General features: G+C 31.5%; 3 protein-coding genes across 5 annotated transcripts; 1 reads left to right on the top strand and 2 right to left on the bottom strand.

Moving 5' to 3' along the window:
• Positions 1-12: 12 nt before the first annotated feature.
• Positions 13-6,042, bottom strand: LOC148272716 (uncharacterized). Of its 2 annotated transcripts, none has more exons than XM_088239670.1 (2): positions 5,528-6,042; positions 13-438 (listed from the first exon to the last, which is right to left on the bottom strand). In XM_088239670.1, exons 1-2 carry the CDS (start codon positions 5,874-5,876, stop codon positions 323-325), a joined length of 465 nt encoding a protein of 154 aa, XP_088095796.1. In that variant the 5' UTR covers positions 5,877-6,042; the 3' UTR covers positions 13-322. The 2 variants fall into 2 exon arrangements, with proteins under 2 accessions (XP_088095796.1, XP_088095797.1); XM_088239671.1 differs by having other exon boundaries at positions 13-280; positions 5,528-6,013.
• On the top strand, positions 4,440-17,179 carry Ugalt (UDP-galactose transporter). 2 transcript variants are annotated; one of them, XM_088239668.1, is made up of 6 exons: positions 4,440-4,520; positions 9,280-9,335; positions 10,461-10,571; positions 13,529-13,743; positions 14,518-14,787; positions 16,019-17,179. In XM_088239668.1, the coding sequence occupies exons 2-6, from the start codon at positions 9,293-9,295 to the stop codon at positions 16,376-16,378; spliced, it is 999 nt and encodes a 332-aa protein (XP_088095794.1). In that variant the 5' UTR covers positions 4,440-4,520; positions 9,280-9,292; the 3' UTR covers positions 16,379-17,179. The 2 variants fall into 2 exon arrangements, with proteins under 2 accessions (XP_088095794.1, XP_088095793.1); XM_088239667.1 differs by lacking the exon at positions 4,440-4,520 and adding an exon at positions 6,275-6,542.
• A 63-nt stretch (positions 17,180-17,242) lies between these two features.
• Positions 17,243-25,447, bottom strand: Taldo (transaldolase). The gene is made up of 6 exons (XM_088239669.1): positions 25,299-25,447; positions 24,015-24,122; positions 23,130-23,261; positions 22,815-22,940; positions 19,865-20,093; positions 17,243-17,613 (listed from the first exon to the last, which is right to left on the bottom strand). Exons 1-6 carry the CDS (start codon positions 25,418-25,420, stop codon positions 17,428-17,430), a joined length of 903 nt encoding a protein of 300 aa, XP_088095795.1. The 5' UTR covers positions 25,421-25,447; the 3' UTR covers positions 17,243-17,427.
• Positions 25,448-26,087: the final 640 nt, after the last annotated feature.

Raw genomic sequence — 26,087 nt, 5'->3', positions numbered from 1 at the left:
AATGAAACAATATTTAAGAATGTAAAATTTATTCGTAGAAATATGTAATAGTCACGATACAATTCATCGATAAGGTACAACGTCAAATCACTTAAAACTATTAATAAAAAATATATAATTAGTTTTAACACAAAATAAGGAAAGAACAACACTGGCACAACACGAGGCTACTGGAGGAAGTGAAACATGTGGCAGCCGTGGGTCCCGGAGAGCAGTTCTTCCAAGCCGCTATCGCAACCCTCGGGTACACTGTCAGCAGGACTCCGCTTGGCTTTGTTGTCTGTAGAAAACAACGCTCCGGTTAGAGGAAGGTACGGCGAGATTAGATCATGTGCGCCATGAGGCAGCGCGTTACATCCGGGTTGCAGTGGGTGGGCCGGGCAAAGGGCTGTGGGGGCACACCGGCCTGTAGAGCTCCCTGGGGAGGGGGCGCCAGCTCTGAAAGGCAAGCCACACTTGGTGACAATACCCATCTTGGACCATGTGTGGAGATAAGTGACGCAGCCCACTGCAATCACAAGGTGAAGAGATGCTCCGTTGGGGCTGATCTGCTGTCAATTCCAATTCACCTCTGCTGGTTTTCGTAAATTGCGTACAAATACCATATGATGTAAATGTATATTTCCATTCTTTTACAAATTAATCCGACAGTAGTTTGAGAATGTTCTCGAGCTTAATCAACAGGGCTTTTGATATTTTAGAAAGACCAGCCCCACTCCAGTTCTTTTTCATCTTTTAATACATTGTATTTATTTTGCAAAAATATAGCCCAAAAGAATGTAGAACTTTCACTTCTGATCACCTTATGATTTGCTCTATCATTCAGGGACTCTTTTACAAAAGGTCATATGAAGAGTCTTACTGATATTTTCTTATTTGACTTCATTATTATGTTCCAACCAAAGATAAATATTTTAATTTTTTAAAAAGAGTTTTCATAAGCTTACAACTCTTCAGAAAACCAAATGTGGGGAGTAAACATTCATGTTGTATTTCTGTGGTTTTAAACAAGAATTATGTTTATTTCAAATATGAATTCATCACCGGTCACAAATGTCTCGATTCGAAGAAATGTGTTTTATTAAAATAAGAAAAAACATATACTTACACCATTTTCAATTTATTGATACAATAAACGTATGCAAATAAAAGGTAGGTATGTAAATAAATAAATATTTTTCATAAATAACAAAAACTGAATTTAAAGAAAATAAAAAAAATTACCCAAATAAAAAAAATCACCTTATAAAAAAGCACAGAATTACAAAAATACATCATGTACATAATACCGATACCAAGACTAGTTTTTATTACATTTTAAATCTGCTAAATAATAAGCACTGTAAAAATGTGACCTATTCCTCCCCGAGAGCAAATCTTTAAGTTGTATCATGAATGTCGGACATAATGTTTGCTGCATTTTTATAAAATTTCACTATGTTTACTTAATATTAGATATGGAAATATGAGTTTCTTTGCATTAAATAGTAATTTGGGTTTTGCTGTACAGCAACAGGCGGCGTCCGTGGTGTAGTGGTTAAGACGCGTGACTTACGCACGAACTTACGAAGGTTCCGGGTTCGATTCCCGGTGAGAACACAAAAATTCAATGTGATTTTTCTTAAGTCTGGGCGTTCTGTGCTGTGATTCACCACTGTAATTGGGCCTCCTGGCCTGTCGAGAAAAAAAATACTTGGTGGATATATTTAATTGGCTTTAGTTAAAAATAAAAATAAATCACACATTGGGTCTAAGTCAAAGACTTACAGAACAACTATACTGTAGATGATGAGAATGAATATAGGTATGTTAATATTTTGTATTATGCTTTGGCAATATACTTTTAGTTGCTTTTAGAATACTTGTTAGCAAACCGTTAGATTACTTTGACTACAAATGAAACCATTTTCAATGAATTATTGATAAGAATTTATAATTGTCACAGATAAAACATTCTATAGCTCTGTATTAGTGGATCATGGTAGTTTGAATACTCCATATTTGGATTTTATTATTGTATACAGATGTTTCCGTAACCTCAATATGTGTCCTCAGTGTCATAAAACCTGTTTAAATATGTTTTGAGGAGTATTCAATTGTCAAATTGGCAGAACTAAGTGTTGAAAGATCAACATGATTAATAGACATAACGGGTTTGTATGTTTGGATACCCGCAGAACACGATATTAATGTCAATATGTCTGGCTGCTCAGTTTTTTTTGTCAAGCGCAAAATGTCAAATTAAAAAACATGTTTATAAATATGTCTTGTTATTGTCAAAAGATAAGTGGTACTTAATAATAAGTAATAATTGTACTGTTTAAATACAAGTCCGAATATTTATTGATATCGACAAGACTTACTGATTTTAAAAAAGGTGTTATGTTTACCATAGTGACGTTGTTTTGTAAAAATTAGTAAATAGTAATTACAATTATTGTACATATTAGTGAATATTACACAATATGTAATATTAGCTAACTTCAATAAAAAAAGAATACCAACACCTCAATATACTAACTATTTTTTAAGTACCATTTTTAAATTTAAACATTAAAAGAAACAATAAAATGATTGAGAAAACATTTTAAAACGTGTTATCAGGTCTATAACAATCATCCCTCTGTACTTTGATTTATAAAATGCTTTGTATACTATAATTATATTTAATTATATAATTTATAAATAATTAATAATATTATTATTTTATAAATAATTATATTAATAATTTTATAAATAATTTTATAAATAATTTTTAATACTGTCTTAACATATTTGTTTTTATCACAATAAAAATATAAAAGTTTTTATTACTATTTGCCATGAGCTGCATTGAATTCATCGACAATAAAAAAAATATATAAAAATTAAATCATCTAACTTTAAAATTATTTTTTACTGTTAATAAATACAATTATTTTTAAAAAATTACAACAGAGATGGAGAATATTTGAGACAAGAAAATATGGAAGTCTAGGCATTTACAGAGCTTATGACCTGTCATTAGCTGGTTTAAGCGGCAAAAATGTATTTCGCAGCAATAATCTAATATTTTTTTAAATTTTTATTCCAGTAAACTTTTTTTTTTACTAGATTATTTTACATTACTAGATTTTTTTTATTATGTTTTATAAAAAGATCTCTTTATATGGGCATTGAACAATTTAAGCACCTCTTTTTTTCAAAATTATTTTGCTTTTAATTTTATTATTTTTTTTTATTTTTTTATTTACAGTACTTAGGTTTTTCCGCTAGTTACTAAATGGAAATTTTAGATGCAAAAATACTGTTTTATGTTTTAGTATGTGGCCTAGTTACATATTATAAATAAATCAGTTTGAGTGTAGCTAGAGAGACACATAGTATGAATTAACATATTGTACATCGAATGGATCGCAACTGTTACACACGGGTCAATTAAAAATGGGATTTTTCACATTTTAATTATTGCACTTCATCAGGAATAGAGTTTTACTGCTGGGTTTTGTAGATGATATATATTAGTGAGATCATTACTTTGATATTTTTGCACCATAATAGGCTTAAATTCAGGCTCCCGATGCATAATAAATGCACCATAGCCTTCAAATCGATGTTTTTAATATTTGGTTGTATTTTTTATGTGAAGAGTTGCACATGGGATTTTTTTTACTTCTTTGTACCTTAGCTTTTTTCCGTGTCCAGGGAGGCAATTTCAATCGAAAGATACGAAAGTCACGCCTTCATCATGACGGTATATAGGTTGAAGATAATTTCTCCTGAGCGATTACGAAGATACACTACCGCCCCTCTATCTTAAAGTTTTTGGTGGGTACATCGATATGTACCGAGGGGTCAAGTACCCCACGGTACACATATCTATGCATGAAAAATTTCAAAATTTGATCCACCGAGCAATTTTTGCTTTAATTATGATTTATTTAAATTTTTAATCGCTCTGAGGTGGCCACTTTTTTTTCCTTATAAGTCTATTTAAAATCCGAACGGGAAATAGGTAAATTTTAAAATGACATTGAAGGAATAGCTAGCAGCATCTAGCGGTTCAGTTTGAAATTTTGCGGTAATTACAGCGCATGCGCAATGAACATGTGACCATTAAGAGTCCGTAGAAATGTAATTGCGGCCTTATTTCTTCTGTAACGGTTGAATACCATGTCCTACTTGGGAGTTGCTAGAGAGACAATTCATTAAATATATAATGTAAAAAAGCCAAAGACGTACTGTTTTCGCTTGAAATAGCTTTAGCAATCTTTTCTATTATATATTGTTTCTCTGTATTAAAAGTAACGTTTATTTATTTAAATTAATATTATTTTGTCAAGACAGGAATTTGGTGAGTTGTGTGAATTTCAAACTTTATTTGAAAATTTACCAACAATAAAGAATTCTTTTTTTACGAGGGTCCATTTCGGTAGCCATTTTGTTAGTTTAATTCTGTCAGTGTTTTGTAATCACAAAGACAGCGACGACGCGTTTGTTGCGCAAGTTTGAAGTTTACACTAATTTACAGCAATTCTGAGGTAAATATTCCTTGTAACAACTTCTTCTACAATGTAGAATTGATATCTAATCTATTTGTGCTATTTGACAAAAAAATCTACAAATAATCCCTCAAATAGAAAAATACATATACTTATAAATTCAGCCACGTAAACCGTTACATTTTACTCAGAATGAGACGTAACTTAGTGGAATGGACTTTTTTAGAAAGGTACAAAGAAATAAAAAACACCATGGGTATTTAGGCAGCGCCTACTGCCTACATACATTACTTGATATCACAATTTTTCAGGACAAATTTGTGCAAATTATGTTTATTAATATCAATTTGATTGAACACAAAATATTGTTATTATAATCAAGTAAGGTAAGCAGTAGGCACTGTTGAAATGCCCATATGGAATGCCCACCCCTGATTGAGACAAATGTTTCCTGTATAACAATAGTTCTCAGTATCGCATGTTGAGCAATATCTCATGCCTCTCATAACCTGACGAGGGAAATGTGAAAATGTAGTGACAACATTGATGCCATGAACAATATTATATACTGTAAGTAATACTTTTATTATTACAAACTATGCATGTGTTGAAATATTGGGCGCTATAATTTTTTTATAAATATTGGTTAATTACAAGCTCTACTATCATAGTGGAGAAAAATAGCGGTTGGTTTAATTTTTCCTAAACTAAAATACAAAATTATGGTAAAGTTGTTCTGATTATTCTGTGAAAAAAAAACATCTAGGTATTAGTTGAAAACACGAAAATATTGGCAATTCATATCACTTATCTCCACGTTACATATTATAAAATAACAGTATCCTCCCAATAAAACAAGCGTCGGTTAATTACATCGTGTACTAGTGACCGCCGCGGTGAATGGGCAGTTTTGATGCCATCATAAAGGAAATTCGTATTAATGTAAACAAAGTTGCACAAAGGCGATCCGCGAAATAGAAGCGCTATAAACCGGTCGCGATCACTTTTACCCGTGTAAACCGAAAGAGTTTGTTTATAGAACATACCTTCTTGTCGGAATCGTTTGAAACTTGCATAACTGACGTCATCGGCAGCTCTTTTTCTGCCAAGTGATCGTTCCGGCGTATAGAATGGCGAAATAGGAGTCATTTCGCAATCCATGGGCCTGGCGTCGTCTACATCCTGGGGGGCTGAATTGTGGGGCTTTAATTGATGATGACCATAGTATGTATTGTTAGATATATGAATCCTCTGAGTTCCGGGAGTTTCTTTGGCGCCGGAGACGGAGTAATTACCACGCGCTGCTTCAGATTTGCATGATCCAAAATGATAGTACTGGGCTATTTGAGGTCGTTGTTCGAAGAAACCACTGAAGTCGTAATTTGCGGTACCCATAATTAAGATATAACAAAGAAAACTATATTTATGACTGAATAATAAATATTTAATATTAGTAATTTTTACAACTGTAGACTTAGAGCGCCGGCTTCACAAGCGATTTAAAAGCGAAGAAGAAGCAAGCTTGCGGAATATTCTATGGCCTATATAAGATTTCCGGAATGTTGTCATTCGATGATGACATTTTACTTATAGCTAGATGTTTATAGGTTATTTTTAAATGCATTCAAAAATAGCCTTTAAAACCAACGTTGTAAAGCCGGTTATGCAATAATTTGAATATAAGAATAGATATTTGAAATTCGGATGGCTACCAATATATTTCACTTTTTAACCACACAATAAATATATAAGAATAACCACAAGTTCATAGAAAAATGTGTTTTCACGTCATCAATGTCAAATTTGAAATGTTGACGTGGGGTCTGTGCTGAGCTATGCTATTTTAAAAACAATTTATTTTTATACAATTAATTCAATTATAATTTATAATAAAGCTGGTGTTTTAGTTACATATTTAGTTTCAATAAACGTGTTATTTACATTGAATTACATTCGTAGTTTATATTTAATATATAATATAATATTATGAAATATATCTTTTAAATCCTTCTAAATCGTTGAATGTATTGACATTGTATTTCTGAATTACACAAATTCTAAGTAAGTAATGTTTCTGCTTTATTTTTGTTTATTTATACGCCGTATGGTCTTTCACATTTTTAAAAAAATAAATTTAGTGCAGTAGCACAAATAATATGAAATTAATATAAAGAGTTACAATTAAAATAAACAGAACAGAACAATTAAAACAATAATAAGTTTCACAAAAGAAATGTACCTACATATATATAAATGTAATATAATTCATATATTATATAGCTACCTACCTAAAACAGATTCAATAAAATTCAGTTAAAAGATAAAATGATATTAAATAAATGTACATAGATTACTTCATTGCCTTTGATGATTTGGTAATAAGTAATAAGTTTTAGAGTTGTTTGGACAAAATTCACTATTTAGAAAATTCTTCATAATCTTTAACATCATGAGACCTTTTCAAATTACTATAAGCAATCTTTATGTTTCATATAACTTAAAAAACAAACACAAACATACCGTCACGCCGTTTCACCATGGGGGTAGGCAGATAGGATAAAATGCTATATGGGTAGAAAAAAAAAGTGGTTGAAAACAAAGTTGTTCCTATGTATTTTATTACAATGAGTAACCACAAAGTTAGTTCTTCAAATATAAATTTTGTTTAAATTTTGGTTTTAAAAGTACCAAAAAGTGTTGAGTTCCGGAAAATCTGCTTTTGAAAAATTTAATCTAGTAATAGAAGTTTTGTACTTCCCTATAATACGAATAAAAGTGGACGGTAGCATCAATAGGTAAGATGTTAGTTACACTGAAATGTTATCTGCGTTAGAGAAAACAAGATTCAAAGTACGAGTATATATAATTAAGTAAAATAGTAAAACTAAAACCAAGAAATTTCATATCAAAATTATCAAATATGGGGTAGTAAATAAATATCTACAAAAAATATCTATGTTTTATTAAGCATATAATCGCATTATTTTAGCACAGTATTTTGAGTTTGTCTTATTCATACAGATATCATCATCATCATTCCATGTTCACTCCCTAGTTGGGGCATATGGTGTCCACAAAGAGCCTACATGCACCACAATCGGCTGCCAGCTCCTGTGCGTCCTCCCAAGTCAGGTTCACGTGCCGTAGCTCTGACATAAAATGCCGATGAATAGTCAGCGGTGGACGTCCAGGCCTTGTAAAGTAGGCAAGCGTGGTTAACCCTCTCAAGAGGCATCCGCAGTATATGGCTTAGCCAACCGTATTGCCTCTGCTTAGTGACAGTTGTCACCGGTACCAATACCAAAATAAAAATTACATAAACTTTAATTTTAAACGTCAATTTTGGTCAATATATGGACAACACAATTAATAGTATATAAATCTATGCAATGTTTCACAGCAGTCTCCTGCAATGGTCTCTTCCTTTGACAATCTTATCCAAACTTGTACACTTCTCTTGAAAACGGTTTGTAAACAAGGACTGGATTTCACCGCCTAGGAGTTATTTAGATTATTTTTTTAATAAATGGTATTAATTGCACAAAAATCAGCAAATAGAAAAGTTGAAGAAATGTGTGTAATCAAACACATAAAGAATAGATTTTTGGCTAATGAGTTTCTATAGTAACTTCCCTTATAGGTATATTTTTTAATGAATTTGGTTCTTCTAATTTGTATATAAATGAAAATAACTTTAGTATAATGGACTGGAATAGTATATTCATTGTCTAGACGTTTTTCTGGGTTATTGTGGTGTGTATTAATACTTCTTGCCGATGTTTCGGACAGCATTACAGTGTCCTTCATCTAGGGTGATGTAGGTCAAGTATCTTGGTCACTAAGACTTAGTATACTGTAGTCCTGCGAGGAATTTGTACCGTACCGCAGTCGGCAGGTTTGCGTTGTATCGGTTTATATGTCTATATTCAATGCCGGGTATCATGATGTTTTGAGGCGCATTCTGTCACCGCTATTAGTATTATATGAATTTCTATGGCCTGGTTTATCAGACGAGCTTGGTGACATTTGGGATGACCTAATATTTCAGGATCAAATGAAATGTTATGTCCCGTCTTTATATTAAGTTCTGCTTGTGCTGATTTTTCGGGATAACAGATTCTGCATGCACTTTTATGTTCTTTGTCTCGAGTTGTTATTTTTCTGGCGGTCTGCCCATGTTAACAATATCCCAACTATTACAGCTCAATTAGTAAACTCCATTAGTTTCTCGGGGATCTAGGTCTTTAGTCAGTTAAAAAAATTCTTAACCTTAGAAGAAGTCCCAAAAATTGTTTTCATTTTCTTTGTTTTGCGATTCTATCGGTCACGGTAGCGTTTTGTGTAAGTAGTTTTCCTGTACACATTATGTCCTAAACTACCGTCTTCTTTTCTTCTGATTTCTGCATCTAGGAAAGAAGGAGAATACACGGCACAATAACCCAGAAAAACATCACAAGAATCTGAAAAGCCCTGAAAACCTACGAGCTTTAAATATATTTACTGTTTCTTTTTTATTATTCAATGTTTGTGGGTCTTATTTTCTCGCTATTATATTTTTTTTTATCTAGTAGCTAATAGTTTTATTTTGTAATAAAAGATCCCCACTAAAAAGCCATATCATTTGGCTTGGTATATCATGGTAATGCATCAGTACATAAACAAATTGAATAAGGACGCAAATATTTTATGCGCAGTCATCTCGATATAGCAAAATTACAGTCTAACTGCAATTTCTTGCTGGTATTACTTTTGAAAATGGAAACAAGGAAAAAAATATAAATAATTTTTAATATTGCAGATAATGATCAAAGATGGCAACTGAATCTTCAACTCGTGCCATGACGACTCCAAACAGTGAGTATGCTTTCATTACCTAATATGTTATTATTTATATGAGAAAACAATTATAGTGGAAACTGCATTTATGATTCGATAAGACAACGTGTTTTTTTCCTATACATGGCAGATATGAGTAAGAAAACATTATGTACTATTTATAATGGCCAAAAAATTTATTCCAGCGGATGTATTTTTTCCACAACCCTGCCATGTCACTTCTAGGAAAACAGGTCACTGTTTGTTTTAGTTACTTAGGAAATGAGGAAGTTCAGTGCTACGGGAAACTGGATATAAAAAATGTTTTCTTACAGGCGGTAAACATTAGAACATTTATTTGTATGGTTAAGTTTCTCAAAAATGTATGTAAATATTAATAAAAATGAACTATTTTGAACTACGTCACAAGTTCTTCCGAATCAACCAATTATAGAGTGTTGTAATAGATTTCCAGTTTACGGGAAGCGAACTCACCAATCAGCAGAACTCTCCGACTAGAACTGTGACGTCACGGGCGGAAAAATTTCAAAATTACAAAACTTAAAAAAATTATAGCACTGATAATATGATACAAAGCTTTTTTTTCGTGGCTTAGTTTGATAGTCTATTAATAAATAAAAAAAAACACGGAATGTCCCCATTAACAATGTAACATGAGTTCTACAAAATACGTTAATTAAATAAAACCTTTACATTGCGTACATATATAAATTTGCAAAATTTTCTACATCAAGTGCATTTTTCAAAATGAGGTTACTGTCTTTACACGAAATCTCTCTAACATTGTAACTAATTTTTTTAAAATTAAAAATATTATTCATTTATTTGATTATACTTATTGTAGAATTCATAGTATTTGACATACATGAATTAAAGTTTTTCTTTTTTAAGGAATAACCCGCTAAGCCTCTATTTTGAGGCTTGTCAGCAGGTGGGATAGAGGGAATATGGAAGGAGGTAATGAAAAATACACCACAACACTCAGACCAATTGAGAAAAAATCTTTCTTGGATTCTTTTCTTGCAACTGGCGGGAATCGAACCCGCAACGCCAGTTTCAGAGTTGGCCGTATAACCAACTGTGCTTATTTTAGATGCTTTTGTCTTTGCATACAATTTTATGTTCACATTTCTTTTATTTCAGATTTCATCAAATATGTTAGTTTGGTTATCTTAACAGTTCAGAATGCTGTCCTTGGACTCAGCATGCGATATGCTCGCACAAGAGACGTGGAAATGTTCTCATCAGCTGCAGGTAACACTAATAAACTTGTGCGAAATAATTTTTAAATTAATGAATTCTCGTATTTGCGACTTTTTTTATAAATTTTATCACAACATTATATAAAAATTTCCATACATTTTTACAAACTTTAGCTGTACGTAATATATCATTATAACATTCAAGCTGCAATAAATTTTTATACGCAACACCATATTGTTTTTTAAAAATAATTTGTTTCTTTTTGTTTATATTATAGTAAGTACATATTTATTGTAACCATAAAATAGACCTGGAAAATAGTTCAAACAGATTTTAGTGTAACCAACATTTAAATTAAATTGAACAACCTTATTTTTAACCTGGCTGGTTTCGAAGCTACACAAGCTTATTTATTGAGATATAATTTACTAATGAATCTTACCCTATTTTATTTTAAAATTAGACACGAGTGGACCAAAGGAAATAATATTTTTTTTCTTAAGTTTTATCTCTTTTTTAATTTCTAAGATTTCTAAGTTGTCTAATTAGATATAATATTTAGTAGACACTAGATCAAAAATAGGATAAGATTAATTAGTAAATTATACCTTAGTAAAGAAGCTTGTGTAGCTTCAAAACTGATTGTAGAAAAAAACAAAGTTGTTTAATTTTAATTAAAATGAATAACCACAAAGTTAGTGTAACATATTACAAAAGAGATGAAGAACATTTAAGAGAAGGTAATATAGAAGTCTAGGCATCTACAGGGCTTATGACCTGTCATTGGCTGGTTTAAGTGGCCACTTTACACACTGTGTAACATTCACCATTCTGCCTATATTTGAACATCTATATTCCTTCATCTGTTGATGTTTGTGAAGTTAAAGAGCTGAAACCTTTATTTATGCTGGTGAGATTCATCTAATTGAATTATTTCACCTACATACTAGGTAACGCCTGAAAATGTTATTTTTTCAATTTCTATACTTCTTCATGGACCAGGTAATTTATCAACAATATTTTGTAGGCAGAATGATGAATGTTACAGTGTGTAAAGTGGCCACTTAAACCGGCCATTGACAGGTCATAAGCCCTGTAGATGCCTAGACTTCTATATTACCTTCTCTTAAATGTTCTTCATCTCTGTTGTAATATGTTAATTAAACAGCTCCCCAGGGAGTTGAATCCAGTCCTTGTCTACAAAAATTTGGACAAACTCAAAATATTGTTGACAAAGTTAGTGCTTTAAATATAAATTTTATATTGTGTACCTACTGTTCAAGTTCTATATCTTCTTTTAACATGTGATAATTAACTTCGTCCCTACTTTGAATGTCCTATTTTATTATTTCTAAGAGGTGTTCTTAAAATACAATAAAAAAACCTCCGTTAAAAGTCCATTAAATATTTATAATATGTAACTTTTTTTTAAGAGAATTTTTTTACTATAGTAAAATAGAAATATTTTCATCCAAATATTTTCATCCAAATATTTCTATTTTTGTGGCAATTTTCGAGTTGTAAATATCTCACTATTAGAAAATAGAAATCAGGTTGGGGTAGAGTGGAGTTCGAAACTCTGATCTGTGAGTCCGCAACACTAGCCACAGGACCACAACCCGATTTAATAATGTATCACTGAATAATATCAAACATCTGTCCTGCTGTTTCTATCGATAAGGTTATATAAGAAAAGGTGGAACTCCTTTTAAATGTACAAATACTTTTAGCAACCTCATTTGAGAAATGTGGCAGTTGTTTGAATATACTGGATATTAAATAATATAATTAAGGCATGTTTGCATGTGCTTCAGATATCAGTATAAGATATTAATATTTTACTATCTACCTAGCTTGAAATAACTGTAAGCTATGTTCTTATTATTTAAAAAAATATACATTAAAGTTTGAAAAACGGTTACCGACCAATATGTTCGGTAGACAGCTCCAGTAATGGTTTCGTTCGGTTTAAGCAACTCATAATACATGACGCCAAGCTGATCCCACCAAATACACAACAGGAGTTTTTTCCATGAATGTTTTGCTTAGCTGTAAATGTTGGAATGGCCAGGGTTGTTCCTATGATTTTTTCCTTTTTGGATTATCATTGTCGATCGCTTTTCATCACCAGTGACTATACGGTGTAGAAAAGCCTTTCGTTTATGCCTTGTAAGCAACATTTCACATGTGGAAAATCAGCATTCAATGTTTCTCGGTGTCAGTTCATATGAAACCCAATTTCCTTGTTTTTTAATCATTTCTAATGATTCAACCGGTGTGAAATTGCTTGTTGAGTCACGCCCAATGTAAATGCAAGTTCTTCTTGCGTTTGGCACGAATCTTGATCCAATAATGCTTCCAATTCCGCGTCTTCGTACACTTTTGGCCTTACGCTACATTTTTTATCTTCGATGTCAAATTCACCATTCTTAAACTTTTGAAACCACTTAAGACAATTTCACCATATGCTTCTACAAGCAATCGATGTGCCTCAGTTGCAGATTTATTTAAATTGAAGAAGTAAATCAAAAGTTCCTGCAAATTACTCTTATTCGGCTTGAAAGTAAACATTTTCGCACACAAGAGAATATATTTTACCAATAAAAATTCACTAATATTTCAAGATTATGTTGTTAAAAGATGTTCACCTTACAATAATGGCGTTTTACATCTGAGAACTTGAAGCATAACTTACTGGTGGCGCCAACTTTTGTCAAACGGCGGAATCTTATTTGTAATCTTATTTAATATTTATTGATCATAAAATATATTTTTTAAAGATTTTTATATTAAACAAAATAAATTCTTAGCAATTTGTATGAAAGGCAAACTAATTAACTCAATTTCAGTCACTTAGTCTTTTAATTGTCAATATGCATGTATTATTACTATAGATAACATAGCGCCATTTTTGTAATATAATACCTCAAGGCCGCATTTGAAGCCTTTACCGGAGAATATATATTTTTTTTAAATTATCATCGATAAATTGAATGCTTTATTTTCAGCCGTCCTTTTAGCCGAGATGGTGAAGCTGTTTGTATGTATCGGATTAGTGATCTTAGAATCTGGAAGTACATATCAAGGAATAAAGTCAATTAGATCTACGGTGTTGGGACATCCATACGACACTCTCCGGATCTGCGTTCCATCAGCTCTCTATATCCTACAGAATAACCTACTTTATATATCTGCCTCTAATTTGGATGCAGCCACATATCAGGTAAAATTAAGCTACTAGCAATGTGTCAATAAATAAAACCAGGAACTGCTCAATGCATACTTCACATTTTATTTAATTCAAATTATTCTAAAACTATTCCCAATAGACAAGAAAACATATTTCTATGAAGTTTAAATAGCTTATACTTCTGGGTGGATAAAAAATACAGTTTTGTGTGTGAAATAGAACCAGAACCTTGGACGACTGAGTGTTTTTGACTTGATGGCTAATCTTAGATAAAAATCTTAAAGATAGAAATCGAGTAGACTTAAGTCAGCCTCGTAGTGTAGGGATTGGTATATTCGCCACCATGCTTAAGGTCCTAGGTTAGATTCCTGGTAAGGTGGACATGAAATGTTGGTTTTAAATGTGGTTTTACACTGCAATATTGTGGGATAATTGCTACAACTAGCAACTTCAAAATCAGCCTTTTTGAGTTACCCACCAAAAACACATATTTGTATCTTCCACCATGAATACTACAAATAGACAAGTCGTCATGTCGGGTTCAGGGGCTTGCCGGATATCTCGTGTCCGGCCAAACCATTATCTGTATCATCACTAGTAATGAGAAGATTATTATTTGTTTTTAAATTAGTTGTTACATATTTATCACAGCAATTTTTATTTAATTATTTATTTTTATACAATATGTTAATTGAGTATAAAAGTATACATACATATTTTTTATTACCTAAAATCCCACAGTTCTAAAGTGGTATTTTAAAAATAGAATTTTCGGCACTATGTGATAAAAAATTTCTTTGTTTTTAGGTGACCTACCAATTAAAGATTTTAACCACTGCATTTTTCGCAGTTCTGGTTTTACGGAGGGTGTTGAAGAAATGGCAATGGCTAGCTCTCGCCCTATTGGCTGTAGGTGTTGCCATGGTACAGTTATCTTCTGCTCCGGAAGTGATCACCAATTTGAATGCCCCTCCCCAGTCTAAGTTGATCGGATTCTCCGCAGCTCTGGCTGCGTGTTTTATATCGGGCTTTGCGGGAATATATTTTGAGAAGATGCTAAAGGGCTCTGACATATCTGTAAGTATAATTGATAACTATGTGTGCCTAAGACCTCCTTACCAAAATAATATTTTATAAGTCGAACTTGGTTATTACGAGGAAGATGGAACCGACTGAATTTGCTCGTTATAAGCGTTACTTTTTATACCAGAAAAAGGTTTTTAAAAAAAAAATACAATGCACTTATGGGTGAAGATAGAGAAAACTTTTTACACACTTTCATATTTTTCGCACCACGTTCTATTTCACTAATAGCCAGTTTTTCACAAATTGAGAGACTATTTCTTTGTTAAAGGTTAGTTTTTGACTGATCTGCTTTAGAACCGATATAACCCACTCTTAAGGTTTATTATGCATTGGCCTGGCCACAGAACATTTAAAAATCTGAAAAACGTTGTAAAAGACCCTGAAACAAGAATGTCATTTATAAACTACAAAAGAAGCTGTTAATTGTAATGAGGTGCCGAACCGGTACTTACGGAGTTCACAAAGCTTGGATTTTTTACAAGCAATTTTAATCAAATGTGTAATAATTTTTCAATATCAGCGAAAAAACCAATTAGGTAAATAGAAACTTACATCGTCATAAACATAATGCGATCCTGACGCCTGGCGGTATTGGTCCTTTAGGTTAGCCGCCCGTTTGGATTTTATTACTTGGGTTCTTATTTTGAAAATTATGTTTTTAAACAATTGAATATTTTTTGCGCAACTGTTGACAGTATTTTTGAACGGTATGTCCGTTATAAAAGTAAGCTCGCTATAAAAGTGAATTAATGTATGGAGAAAACCATAAACTAAAACGTTAATGAGTGTTTGCTCATTACATCCGAGGTCTCGCTATTTCCTGAATCGTTAAAACCAAGTTCAACTGTGTATATAATACTCGAATAACAGCCACCTCCTAGTGGCGAGTTTTTGATAATTTCATTTAAATAAAAGTGAAATGGGCGAAGACCTTCAAAATGTATATGGTAAAAATTCATTAATTCTATGATTACGGAACTACAATAAAGTGATTAGATATATTACAAATTATGCACTGTATGATTACCATTAATAATCACCATTAATAAGTATGCCAATACACAAGTTTTGAGCTGTTTGAATATGATAATTTAAAAAATCGCTGTTTTCGACCCGCCCTAATAACCAAGTAAAATTAACAAACAAAACGTAGTAACTAAGGTTGGATTCCAATTATCTAAGGTGTCAACAATAAAGCTAAAACATACATGTTTTTTTTCAGGTGTGGATGCGTAACGTCCAGCTGAGTTTTCTCTCCCTACCATTCGGTCTTATAACATATTCCCTCGGAGGAGGAACATTGTCCAACCTCCTCATCGGGTTTGACGCCTTTGTCTGGTACCTGGTGTTCCTCCAAGCAGGGGGAGGCCTTATAGTCGCCGTCGTTGTCAAGTATGCTGATAACATTCTCAAAGGATTCGCCACTTCCTTGGCCATCGTTATCTCCTGCGTAGCATCTGTTTATCTATTTAACTTTAATCTTACTGTGCAGTTTACCTTAGGTACTATGATGGTCATAAGTTCTATATTTCTCTACAGCTACGAACCGAAAAAAAAAGATAACGTACCTTTAAAGGTTTAAAATAACACGCAATAATTACTTTTGTGAATGCTTCAAAACGTTGCCAGTATTTTTATATCTTATTTTCTCGCTTTAATTTCACAATTATTTAGGACGTTTTTTTTATCGCATGGTACTCAATTTTATATGTAGTAAATTATAATAACTTTAAAATGTATTATTTACTTACTGTTTATTTAATTAATTTATCATGAGGTTGATTTATAATAGAATAAGTAAGTTATTAAATCAATAACTTTATGCATTATACAGGCGATCCTTGGAGCATGTGATTTTACTAAAAAGAAATCAAAATTGATGATTATTTTCATATATAATATTATGTAAATAAATGTTGCAGCTAGTCTGCGCAGCCACAACACATTACTGTGGTGTCACGACTATATAGGTCAGGTATCACACCTATAATAGAGGTCGGGTGTCACATCTATATTGGTCAGGTGTGAAGAGTATAAAAAAAACTGCTTCAGATTGAGGCAAGGCATTTTTTGAAATTCTGATAAATTATAAAACCCGAGAATCGCCTGATGCAAGCCAAGTACAATGATTGTCACATAAACATGTACATATTATTTAGTTAGATTTTGTAAGATTACAGTATTTCCTTTAGAATATGTTTATTTTTATTTTTAGAAGACACCTATTTACTATTATTGGACTGAAGATATAATTTTATGTAAGCTAAATTAAATGCATGAAAATTTCTATGATTTGTCTTCTAGTAATTATATAGTAAATTTTCATGTGATCTGCTTTAAAAAAATATTAGTCAATTAAATGCATTTATTAAAATTTTGTATGTAATTATTTTAGTTTTATGTATTTTACAATGAAAAATAATTATTTTTAAAAAAGCAACCCATAATCCTTAAAACCGATTTATTTTAAACTAAAATAAAAAAGAAAAATATAAAAAAACAGCACCAAGAAATGTTTTGATATTTATACAAAAATGCCATAATTTAAAAATGGAATATTTGGAATGTTTTCGAAAAATATAAAAAAAGGAATGAAATTTATAAAACAATTATTAAATTGTAAATACAAAGCTAAGCCTTAGAAATCATATTTTGGAGCATGGCTTCTAGTTTACGGGAGTCAGCGGCAAATTTTCTGATTCCATCAGAAAGTTTTTCAGTGGCCATCTGGTCTTCGTTGAGTTGCCAACGGAAATCATTTTCTGAGAGAGATATTTTCTCCATTGGTAGTTTAGCCGAAACAGTTGCATCTAAAGCCTGAAAAAAACTCATCTAATTAGAAGAAGTTTAAGATGCTGAGAAAAAATCTACAGCGAATCTCTTCTTTTTTTGTTTATTCCCTCATGGAAATTAATTTTGGTAAATGTAATGAATTTTTACATTTATATTATTTAAACAATTATGAATATTTGAAAGACTAAAAGAAATAAACAATATGTACCATACTTATGTACAGTTCCCGGCATTATATATCTGTCTGTCGGCCATTTCATCAAACTTGGACATTGTAGAGCGTTGTCTTTGTTGCATGATTCAAATTCGAATCAGAGCGGGAATGTCAAAGTTTTCATACTTCTAATTGTAAGGACTATAACATTATAAATTATACGTAAGCATTTTAATAACTGATGACTTATGAGATGTCAAATGTTGGAGAGAAGAAGTGATAATTTATTTTTGTTCGATTTACAAATTAATACGGTATTTTTAGATTTACAAATTGTTAGGAACAAAAAAACCCAACAATTTCCTAACAAGTTCCTAACAATTTGTAAATCTAAAAATACCGTATTAATTTGTAAATCGAACAAAAATAAACAATCATTTCTTCTCTAACGTTTGACATCTCATAAGTCATCAGTTATAAAAATGCTTACAGTTATTTAATTATCGAAACTTCTGATAATTCATTTTATTTTTAGTTTGATATTTTTTATTTAAGTATGATCGTTTATTTTAAGGATAGTTAATTTGAAATTGTCCCAACCGTCCTTAAGAACGCTTAACAACCACTGGCGGACATTACACGGGACACGTATATGACAAAGACGAAGCTCTACAAAGTCAAATATAGCCGAAGGTCTCTTTCTAAATGCCGACGTACGATATATATTGCCGGATACTGTAAATACAATTTTGGACCTATGAATACATTTCGTTAATATTTTACACAAACATTATGTAATTTTAATAAAGTGGAAATAAATGAGTTTGTTTTATTTCAAACAATAATAAATACGTTTAGTGTTATGAAATTTAGAGATAAAAATAATCAATAAATTAAGTGGTTACTTTTATAGTATTATCTGAAAGCCCATTTAATCACTGAGTTTTTGTAATATCACCAAGAGCTGACATGGTTGTTAAGAAACACTATTTACATACTAAAATGAACTAATTATAAATATGATAATGCAATAGAGATCTCATTATTTTTTGTGCGATTATTTGATACTTTATTGTTATAGATAATGAAAAATAAAAAATAGTAACTTTTTAATCCATTAAATTGTAATTTTAGGTGACTAAAGCAAAAACTAAGGAAAAAAGAGAAAAAATGAATATTTTGAAAACAGTGAACATTTTACTGAACATGATTAACCTTTACAGATCTAGGGGTTACCTCGAGTGTCTGGCCACCCTGTATATTATATTTTTTCTCGCTGGGAGATTTTGTGCCAAGGAACATAATATTTTTTAATTGCCAAATATCATTCTCAAAATGTCACACCACAATGCTTTATACAAGAATAAATGAACGTAGAATTAGTATAGCACTTGGAGCTTGGATGTTTTAGCACGTACAGATATGGTAGTATGCTATCGAAATCGGCATTAAACTAATTTTTAGCATTTTGAGGGTTGGACGCTTTCTGCATAACTACGTCCAAATAAGGCTTCAATTTTTAAAAGGCATTATTTTATGATTTCCTCCTTCACTGATAAATTTAGATTAATTTGTAAAATATTTATGTTATTTTTTGCAATCCATCCTTTTTGAAATGTGGGTCAAATTTTGATATTTTTTTTTAGTACTAGTTCGTAAGTCACTAAGTCAGTGGTGTCACACTTAGAAAAAAAAAGTTAGTGAAAATCAACACGTGTCATTTAAAAAGCCAATGATTGAATTTAATTTTGGTGAATAGATGTGTATTAAAAAAATATATATTTCTTAAAGAGATTTATGACACTTAAAACAATGAAACCTGTCCCTATTCACCCCAAATTTCCGTACCACAAATATAATATTATACATAACATTTGTGGTGATATATGTCTGTGTTAACTAATTATTCATCCCAACTCAATACAGGACTCTTGGTCGTATGGAGTTGGGAAAAAATTGTAATAAGCTGTAAGTAAATTAAAAAAAAATAATGGAAGCAAACTGACTATTGCTATCAGAGAAAATTAAATAGTATCTGGGCTTGTTTTTACAGTCGATCTAATGGTGGACTTTAAACCGAAGAAGCAGCCCACTCTGAAGGGGAGGTGTGTAAGAATTTACCTTGACGATTGGTTCAGAGGAGTCCTCTAGTTCCTGTAGAAGCTTGGGGCTGATGGTGAGAAGGTCGCAGCCGGCGAGGGCCCGGATCTCTCCGCTGTTCCTGAAAGACGCCCCCATGACCTCTGTCTTGTAGCTAAACTTCTTGTAGTAGTTGTATATCTGGGTCACGCTAATTACTCCGGGGTCCTCTTTAGGGGTGAATGATTTCTGTGATGTATTGGCCACATACCTGAATTAAAGGGATACTTAAAAATAAATCAATATTGTAATACAAGTACTCCCTCTATAATTCCTGCCAGTAATCTGGCGTTTTTATACAAGCAGCTACTGAGCAGGTAGCTCGGTAATGTATACAATAAAATATAGTTTTTGCCGTTTAAATGTATCATCATGCAGACAATGCTGTGGTCTGATATCTAGCGGATTACAGAAAGACCACTGTATACATGCTTTTACCAGTGGCGTCTTTGGTACCAAATTTCTAGTGAAGCTCAGATTTTAAGGATAAGTATAATATGCGTAAATTTTAAGTAGGTACCTACAGTAAAAAAACACAGTACGGACCATGTTTGTAGGCATCTTTGAGAATTTTTATATTGGTTGGTAGTTTTTTATATTCATAATGTGTTGATATAATCAAAATATATGTTATGTACTGGTAAATAGCAATGATTTCTTAGTGAGGCTCAGCCTCACTTGCTTCATATGCTCCTTCGTCCCTGGCAAATACTACAAATACTACAAATATTAGTTGACCTCGCTATGCATGAAAACACTGACAACTTAACGATGCTGAAAAGCAAAAAGAAATATATTATTACTTGTGCAGAAAAGAAAAAAATTGGAATTATGTGAATGCATAAAAATCAACAGATACGGAACTCAAAAAAAATATTCAGTTTAGTTTTTGTTCTAGCATTGATATAATAATAATAATAATGATAATTTTTATTTCAGCAAAATGACTAAATAGTGCAGAATTAATTTTACCATATAAAACAAAACCATAATTCATTTTCATATAACAATGTACAGATAATTTACTAAGGGCCTTTCTTATAAATCGGGTATAAAGTTAAGTTTGAGAATAGTGGCAGAATAATGATATAGCAAAAAGTATTACTTATAAACCTCGCATAGAGTTAAACTCAGTTAAAATCTGGGATAGCGACCATAGAAACGTATACCTACATATTATGTGGTATAACACTGTCAAAAGTCATATTTTTTGGTAATCAAAATGCATAGTTATAATGCATAGGAATAATCAGATTTTTTTTCAATTTTAAACAATTTCGAAGTCCTGCGACCTTCTCGTGCACAAAAAGTATTTAAAAAAAGAGCCAGGCCCTTTAAGGATTATATGAAATATCGTTTTTTTAAAGAAAATATGAGGCATGTTATTTCTTTGGTAAGATCTATTTCTTTTTCTAACGGTTTTCTCCGTGTTCTCCATTACGCTGACAGTAGTCTCGATTTGACTTTGACATTTGTTTGTGTAGTTATAAAAGTTACTGCACGCTCACATATCAGTGGTGATTATTTAAAAAAATGAAGCATGAAATAACCTGTGAATTGTTATTCCACGTAATACATATTTTTATAAGTAAGCTTTTTTTTATATCGGTTAAAAATAGTTAAATCGGGTATAGTTATTTCTTAATGTAAACCTGGTATGAGGAAATCTAATAAGTAAGGCCCATAATATGTATACATTTAATTTTTTTTTAAATAAAAACTTCCTAAAAAATTTGACTAAAATACAAAACAAAAATGCATAGAAATAATCTACTTGTAAGGAAAGAAAAGAAAAAAAAAATAGTTAATTTTAGCATAAATGAGATAAAATAAAATAAATTCTCTTGTATTATATCTTAATGGCGGTCTCAGCATTTGCAGAAATCGCTCGAACAGGGGTGACTGGATCCACCCTGCAGTGCTTTAGAGAGGCAAGTCGTTAAAGCTTTTATACATACTACTACATATAGATACATTTAAAATGGTTTTAAAGAATACTTGTTCGCTAATTCAGAATATTTTTTCTAATATGAGCACTTCGTATTTGCAATATTATTTACTTAGCAACAAAGATAAGAAGCTTAAAATACAAATCACGCTCAACAGATATTATTATCAACGACACGCTGAAATGTTGTGCAAAATCACATTTATCTCAATATTTCATAATGAAAAGTAATATTATTATTTTTTGTTAAAAGAAATATTTGCATTCTTATGATTTACCCAAATATTTAATTTTGAGGGCCATTTTCATTGAGTTGTAAATAACTCACTATTAGAAAATGGAATCAAGTTGGGGTAGAGTGGGATCCGAACCACGGACCTTTGAGCCGTGAGTCCGAGACACTAGCCACGGGAACACAACCCGATCATCATCATTCTCCTTTCCACTTAACAGTGGTGCATAGGGCACTGCATTTGTAAACCAAATATAGCGTATTTCAATCACCAGTTAGGTGAGGGTAAGATGATCAGTCTTACACTTCGTGTGCCAGTCTAGAAACAATAAAATATTGCAGTTCAAACAACCTTTAATATCAATATTTCACATCCACCCTGCCAGGAAACGAGCCCTGGGCCTTAAGAATGGTAGGTGAACGTGCGAACCACTACACCACGAGACGGACTTATCCCCACTCGATTTCTTTATTCAGGATTTTTACCTCAGAGCAGCCATCATGCCGAAAACACTCGTTCAGGGTTCTGGTTATATTTCATACACATAACTCTATTCTTCATCTGCCTGAACACAGAAAAAATGTGGACAACTTTTAAAAAAAAATAATATAAAAAAAACAGAAATATTTATTGTAGAACAAAAGACTACATATTTTTTATGAATATCATGCAAACACTAATAAAACATACATTTTTCAAATAATGATAAATTATTAGCAATTCTCTTCATCTAATTCATTTGAGTACTAACCAGTCCATGATGCGTCCGACAAAGGGAGAAATGAGGGTGACTCCGGCTTCAGCGCAAGCTACAGCTTGAGCAAAAGAGAAGAGCAGCGTCAGGTTACAGTGAATACCATGTGTCTTCTCTAGTTCCCTGTAATTCAGAGATTTTTGCGATGTTTTATTGACAGAAAAAAAAATACTATTCAAAAGTAAGAAAGAATGTAAAAAATATATTTAAAAGCCAAGCAATTTAAAATAAATCAATTTTGTGTTTAATTGTTCATAAATCTCTTGGTGTATTTGTGACCCATTGAGTTGGTGAAGAAGCAAAAAATATTACCTGGCGGCCTGAATGCCTTCCCAAGTTGAAGCCAGTTTGATTAATACTCTTTCTTTTGGGATTCCTTTATCCTTGAACATGTTGATAAGCTTCAGCGCTTTAGCGATGCTGGCTTCTTTGTTAAATGACAATCTAGAACATAAATCACATTTTTAACATTATGTACAGGAACCTACGTACCAACATGGTTACAGTCATATTCAGTACTAAACATAATCTCTATTTTGAATGCAGTAGCATTAGCACTAGCAGTAGCTAGGAAAGTATAAAATAGATTATGTAACAATGTTTTGAGTATGTCCAAATGTTTCCAGACAGGCTGGATCTCCTCCCTAGTGTTTTCCATCAGTGTTGCAACAAATTTAGATCTAAATAACTCCCTAGGTAGGAAATACAGCCTGTCTGCAAACATTTGGACATACTTAAAACTTTGTTGAAGTAACTGGCATAAGAAGAAGGATAAAAAAAAATATTTTCAGGCATTGCCTAGTAGATGAATTGGTTCAGCCGGGTAATTCTCACCTACAGGATAAAGGTTTCAGCTCCTTTACTTCACAAAAGTCAACAGATGGAAAGATTGAGGAAATGTGAATGTTTAAACATGGGCAGAATAGTGAATGTTACACAGTGTGTAAAGTGGCCACTTAAACCAGCTAATGACAAGTCATATGCCCTGTAAATGTCTAGACTTCCATATTCCCTTCTCAAAAATGTTTTCCCTCTCTGTTGCAACAAATTTAGATTGTGTAATGCTAAATGACTATTATTTCAATAAAACAGAATAAAAATATTCTCACCCATCAATTTTTTTTTTTAATTTAAGAGAAGATAACATTTATGCATTACAGTAAATTTGCTACAAAAACTACAATTCAAAGTAACTACCTAGCATCTACTTCAGTAGAAACTCTTCCAGGAATGATTTTTAATATTTCACAGCCAAATGTAACGCACAGCATATCCATAGTTTCTGAAATCTTTTCTTCCGGAGTGCTAAAACAGAAAAAAACAGTTAGATAGGTAAAAAAAATACTGAATTATCGAGAAAGATTTATGTAATGTTTTCCAAAAATATTTGGGTGATATCAAATAAGACTTTCAAATCTCTAGATAAAATAACAAATAAAATACTTATCGGCATTGAATATGAAATATGTGCAGAGAGTACCATTTATGGAATTTTATTTATTGTGTAAGCCAAGGCTTAGTGGATTCAATATGGATTTATATTTAAAAACACAAAGATTGAAATGTTTTTTTCTTCAGAAAATAGTTGAGATACGTTTAGTAACCGTGGAATAATCTGACTTGTTATAAAAATCTGTGACAATTCAGGAAGATTTGAATGTTTTATGAATATTTGCAATGTTTTTAAAGGTGATTCAGTATTTAATTATGTTTAATACTATATTTTGTTTAATTAAAGTACCAGACAAAATAAACTTAGATTTAAATTACATAATAAAGGAAAATAAATCATTTATGAAGAATTTTGGGTTCATACAAACTTATTGCAAGTTAAGTAATCATTTCTAAATCTGCCAAATTTTGTGATTCATTTGATTTTTTTCATTCTTAAAAAATACACATTTAGAAATGAGGAACTACAGCCCTACGGGAAATTGGATACAATAAATGTTTTCTGGCGCGAGGTAAAAATTGGAGCATTAATTTGTACAACAAAGTTTCCTGAAAATGTACGAAATAAATTATAAAAAATATTTAAATAAAAACAAACTACTTTGAACGACGTCACTAGTTCATATGAATCAACCAATGATAAGAGAGTTATGGAAGATTTCCGGTTTAATTTCCATCAATGGCCCAATGCCAGAACTGATCGAGAATAAGCGGAAGAGAACTTCTGACGTCACACATGGAGTTATTTCAGAAATATAAAACTTTAAAAAATCATAGCGCTGATAATACGATATATAAAAATTGTAAAAAAAAAAATATGGCTTAGTTTAATAGCCTATTAACAAATAAAAAATATTAAAAAATTCTGAACTTCCTCATTAGGTTAAAAAAATGCATTTTTGAGCATCTTTTTAAATAATATAGTAAAACAGGTGTTTTCTTTCCCTATTATTAAAATAATTTGATATCTGATTACTGCGGAATCTATCGCCGATACTTATTACTGGACATGGTCAAATAATAACTTACGATCCCTTAGAAGATCCATACTGAATAGCCTTATCTACAAGTGGCCGATACTGTTCCATTCCTGCAGCTGATAGGATTAAGGAAGGGTTGGTGGTGGCATCTCTGGGCTTGTAAGCTTTCATAGCTGCAACAGAGACAACCTTGATTATTTCATAATAAACAAATTTTTAATGTTTTTTTTTCTTTTCAAAGACACTAAAAACCTACATACAATCAAATTTATTTATCCATGGATTCACTGTAAAAAAAATGTGTCTTTCGATAATACTTAAATGTGACCACTTAAAGCAGCCAATGACAGTTCATATGTCCTGTAAAAGCCAAGACTTTTATATCATCGCCGTTTAGACAAAAGTCACTAACCTTAAAAATGACAGTTTTGAGTTAAATATGTCATTCAATGTGTAAAATTATGTTTTTTAAGAGGCAAACGCCACCAAGGTAATTTAGTTATAAAACAGTTGAGTATCCCCAAATTATTTGTTTTTTACTGTGTGACTTTATATTATTATACATAAATATTTTTAAAGATTACTTGCTATACTTGTTATTCCTTCTTTATTTTTTCTTTTTTCTCTGCTGCCATTGGCATGTTTTTATACTTTTAAACTACTTTTAATTACTTATATTATATATGTTAATAAAATCAATATATTGCTGCTCTTACTATAATGTGTCATTAATTTTGAAGATGTTTTTTAAATTGACCTAAATTTAAATTTACTGTCTTATATTTCACTTAAAGATTCTTCTCATCGTTTCTTTGAATCCCTTAAAATAAATATGTGT

This window comes from Micrasema longulum, unplaced genomic scaffold (assembly GCF_059751315.1).
Source record: "Micrasema longulum isolate JH-2025_06_02 unplaced genomic scaffold, ASM5975131v1 h1tg002218l, whole genome shotgun sequence".
In the NCBI taxonomy this organism is placed as follows: Eukaryota; Metazoa; Arthropoda; class Insecta; order Trichoptera; family Brachycentridae; genus Micrasema; species Micrasema longulum.
This window is presented reverse-complemented; position numbering and strand designations above follow the sequence as displayed.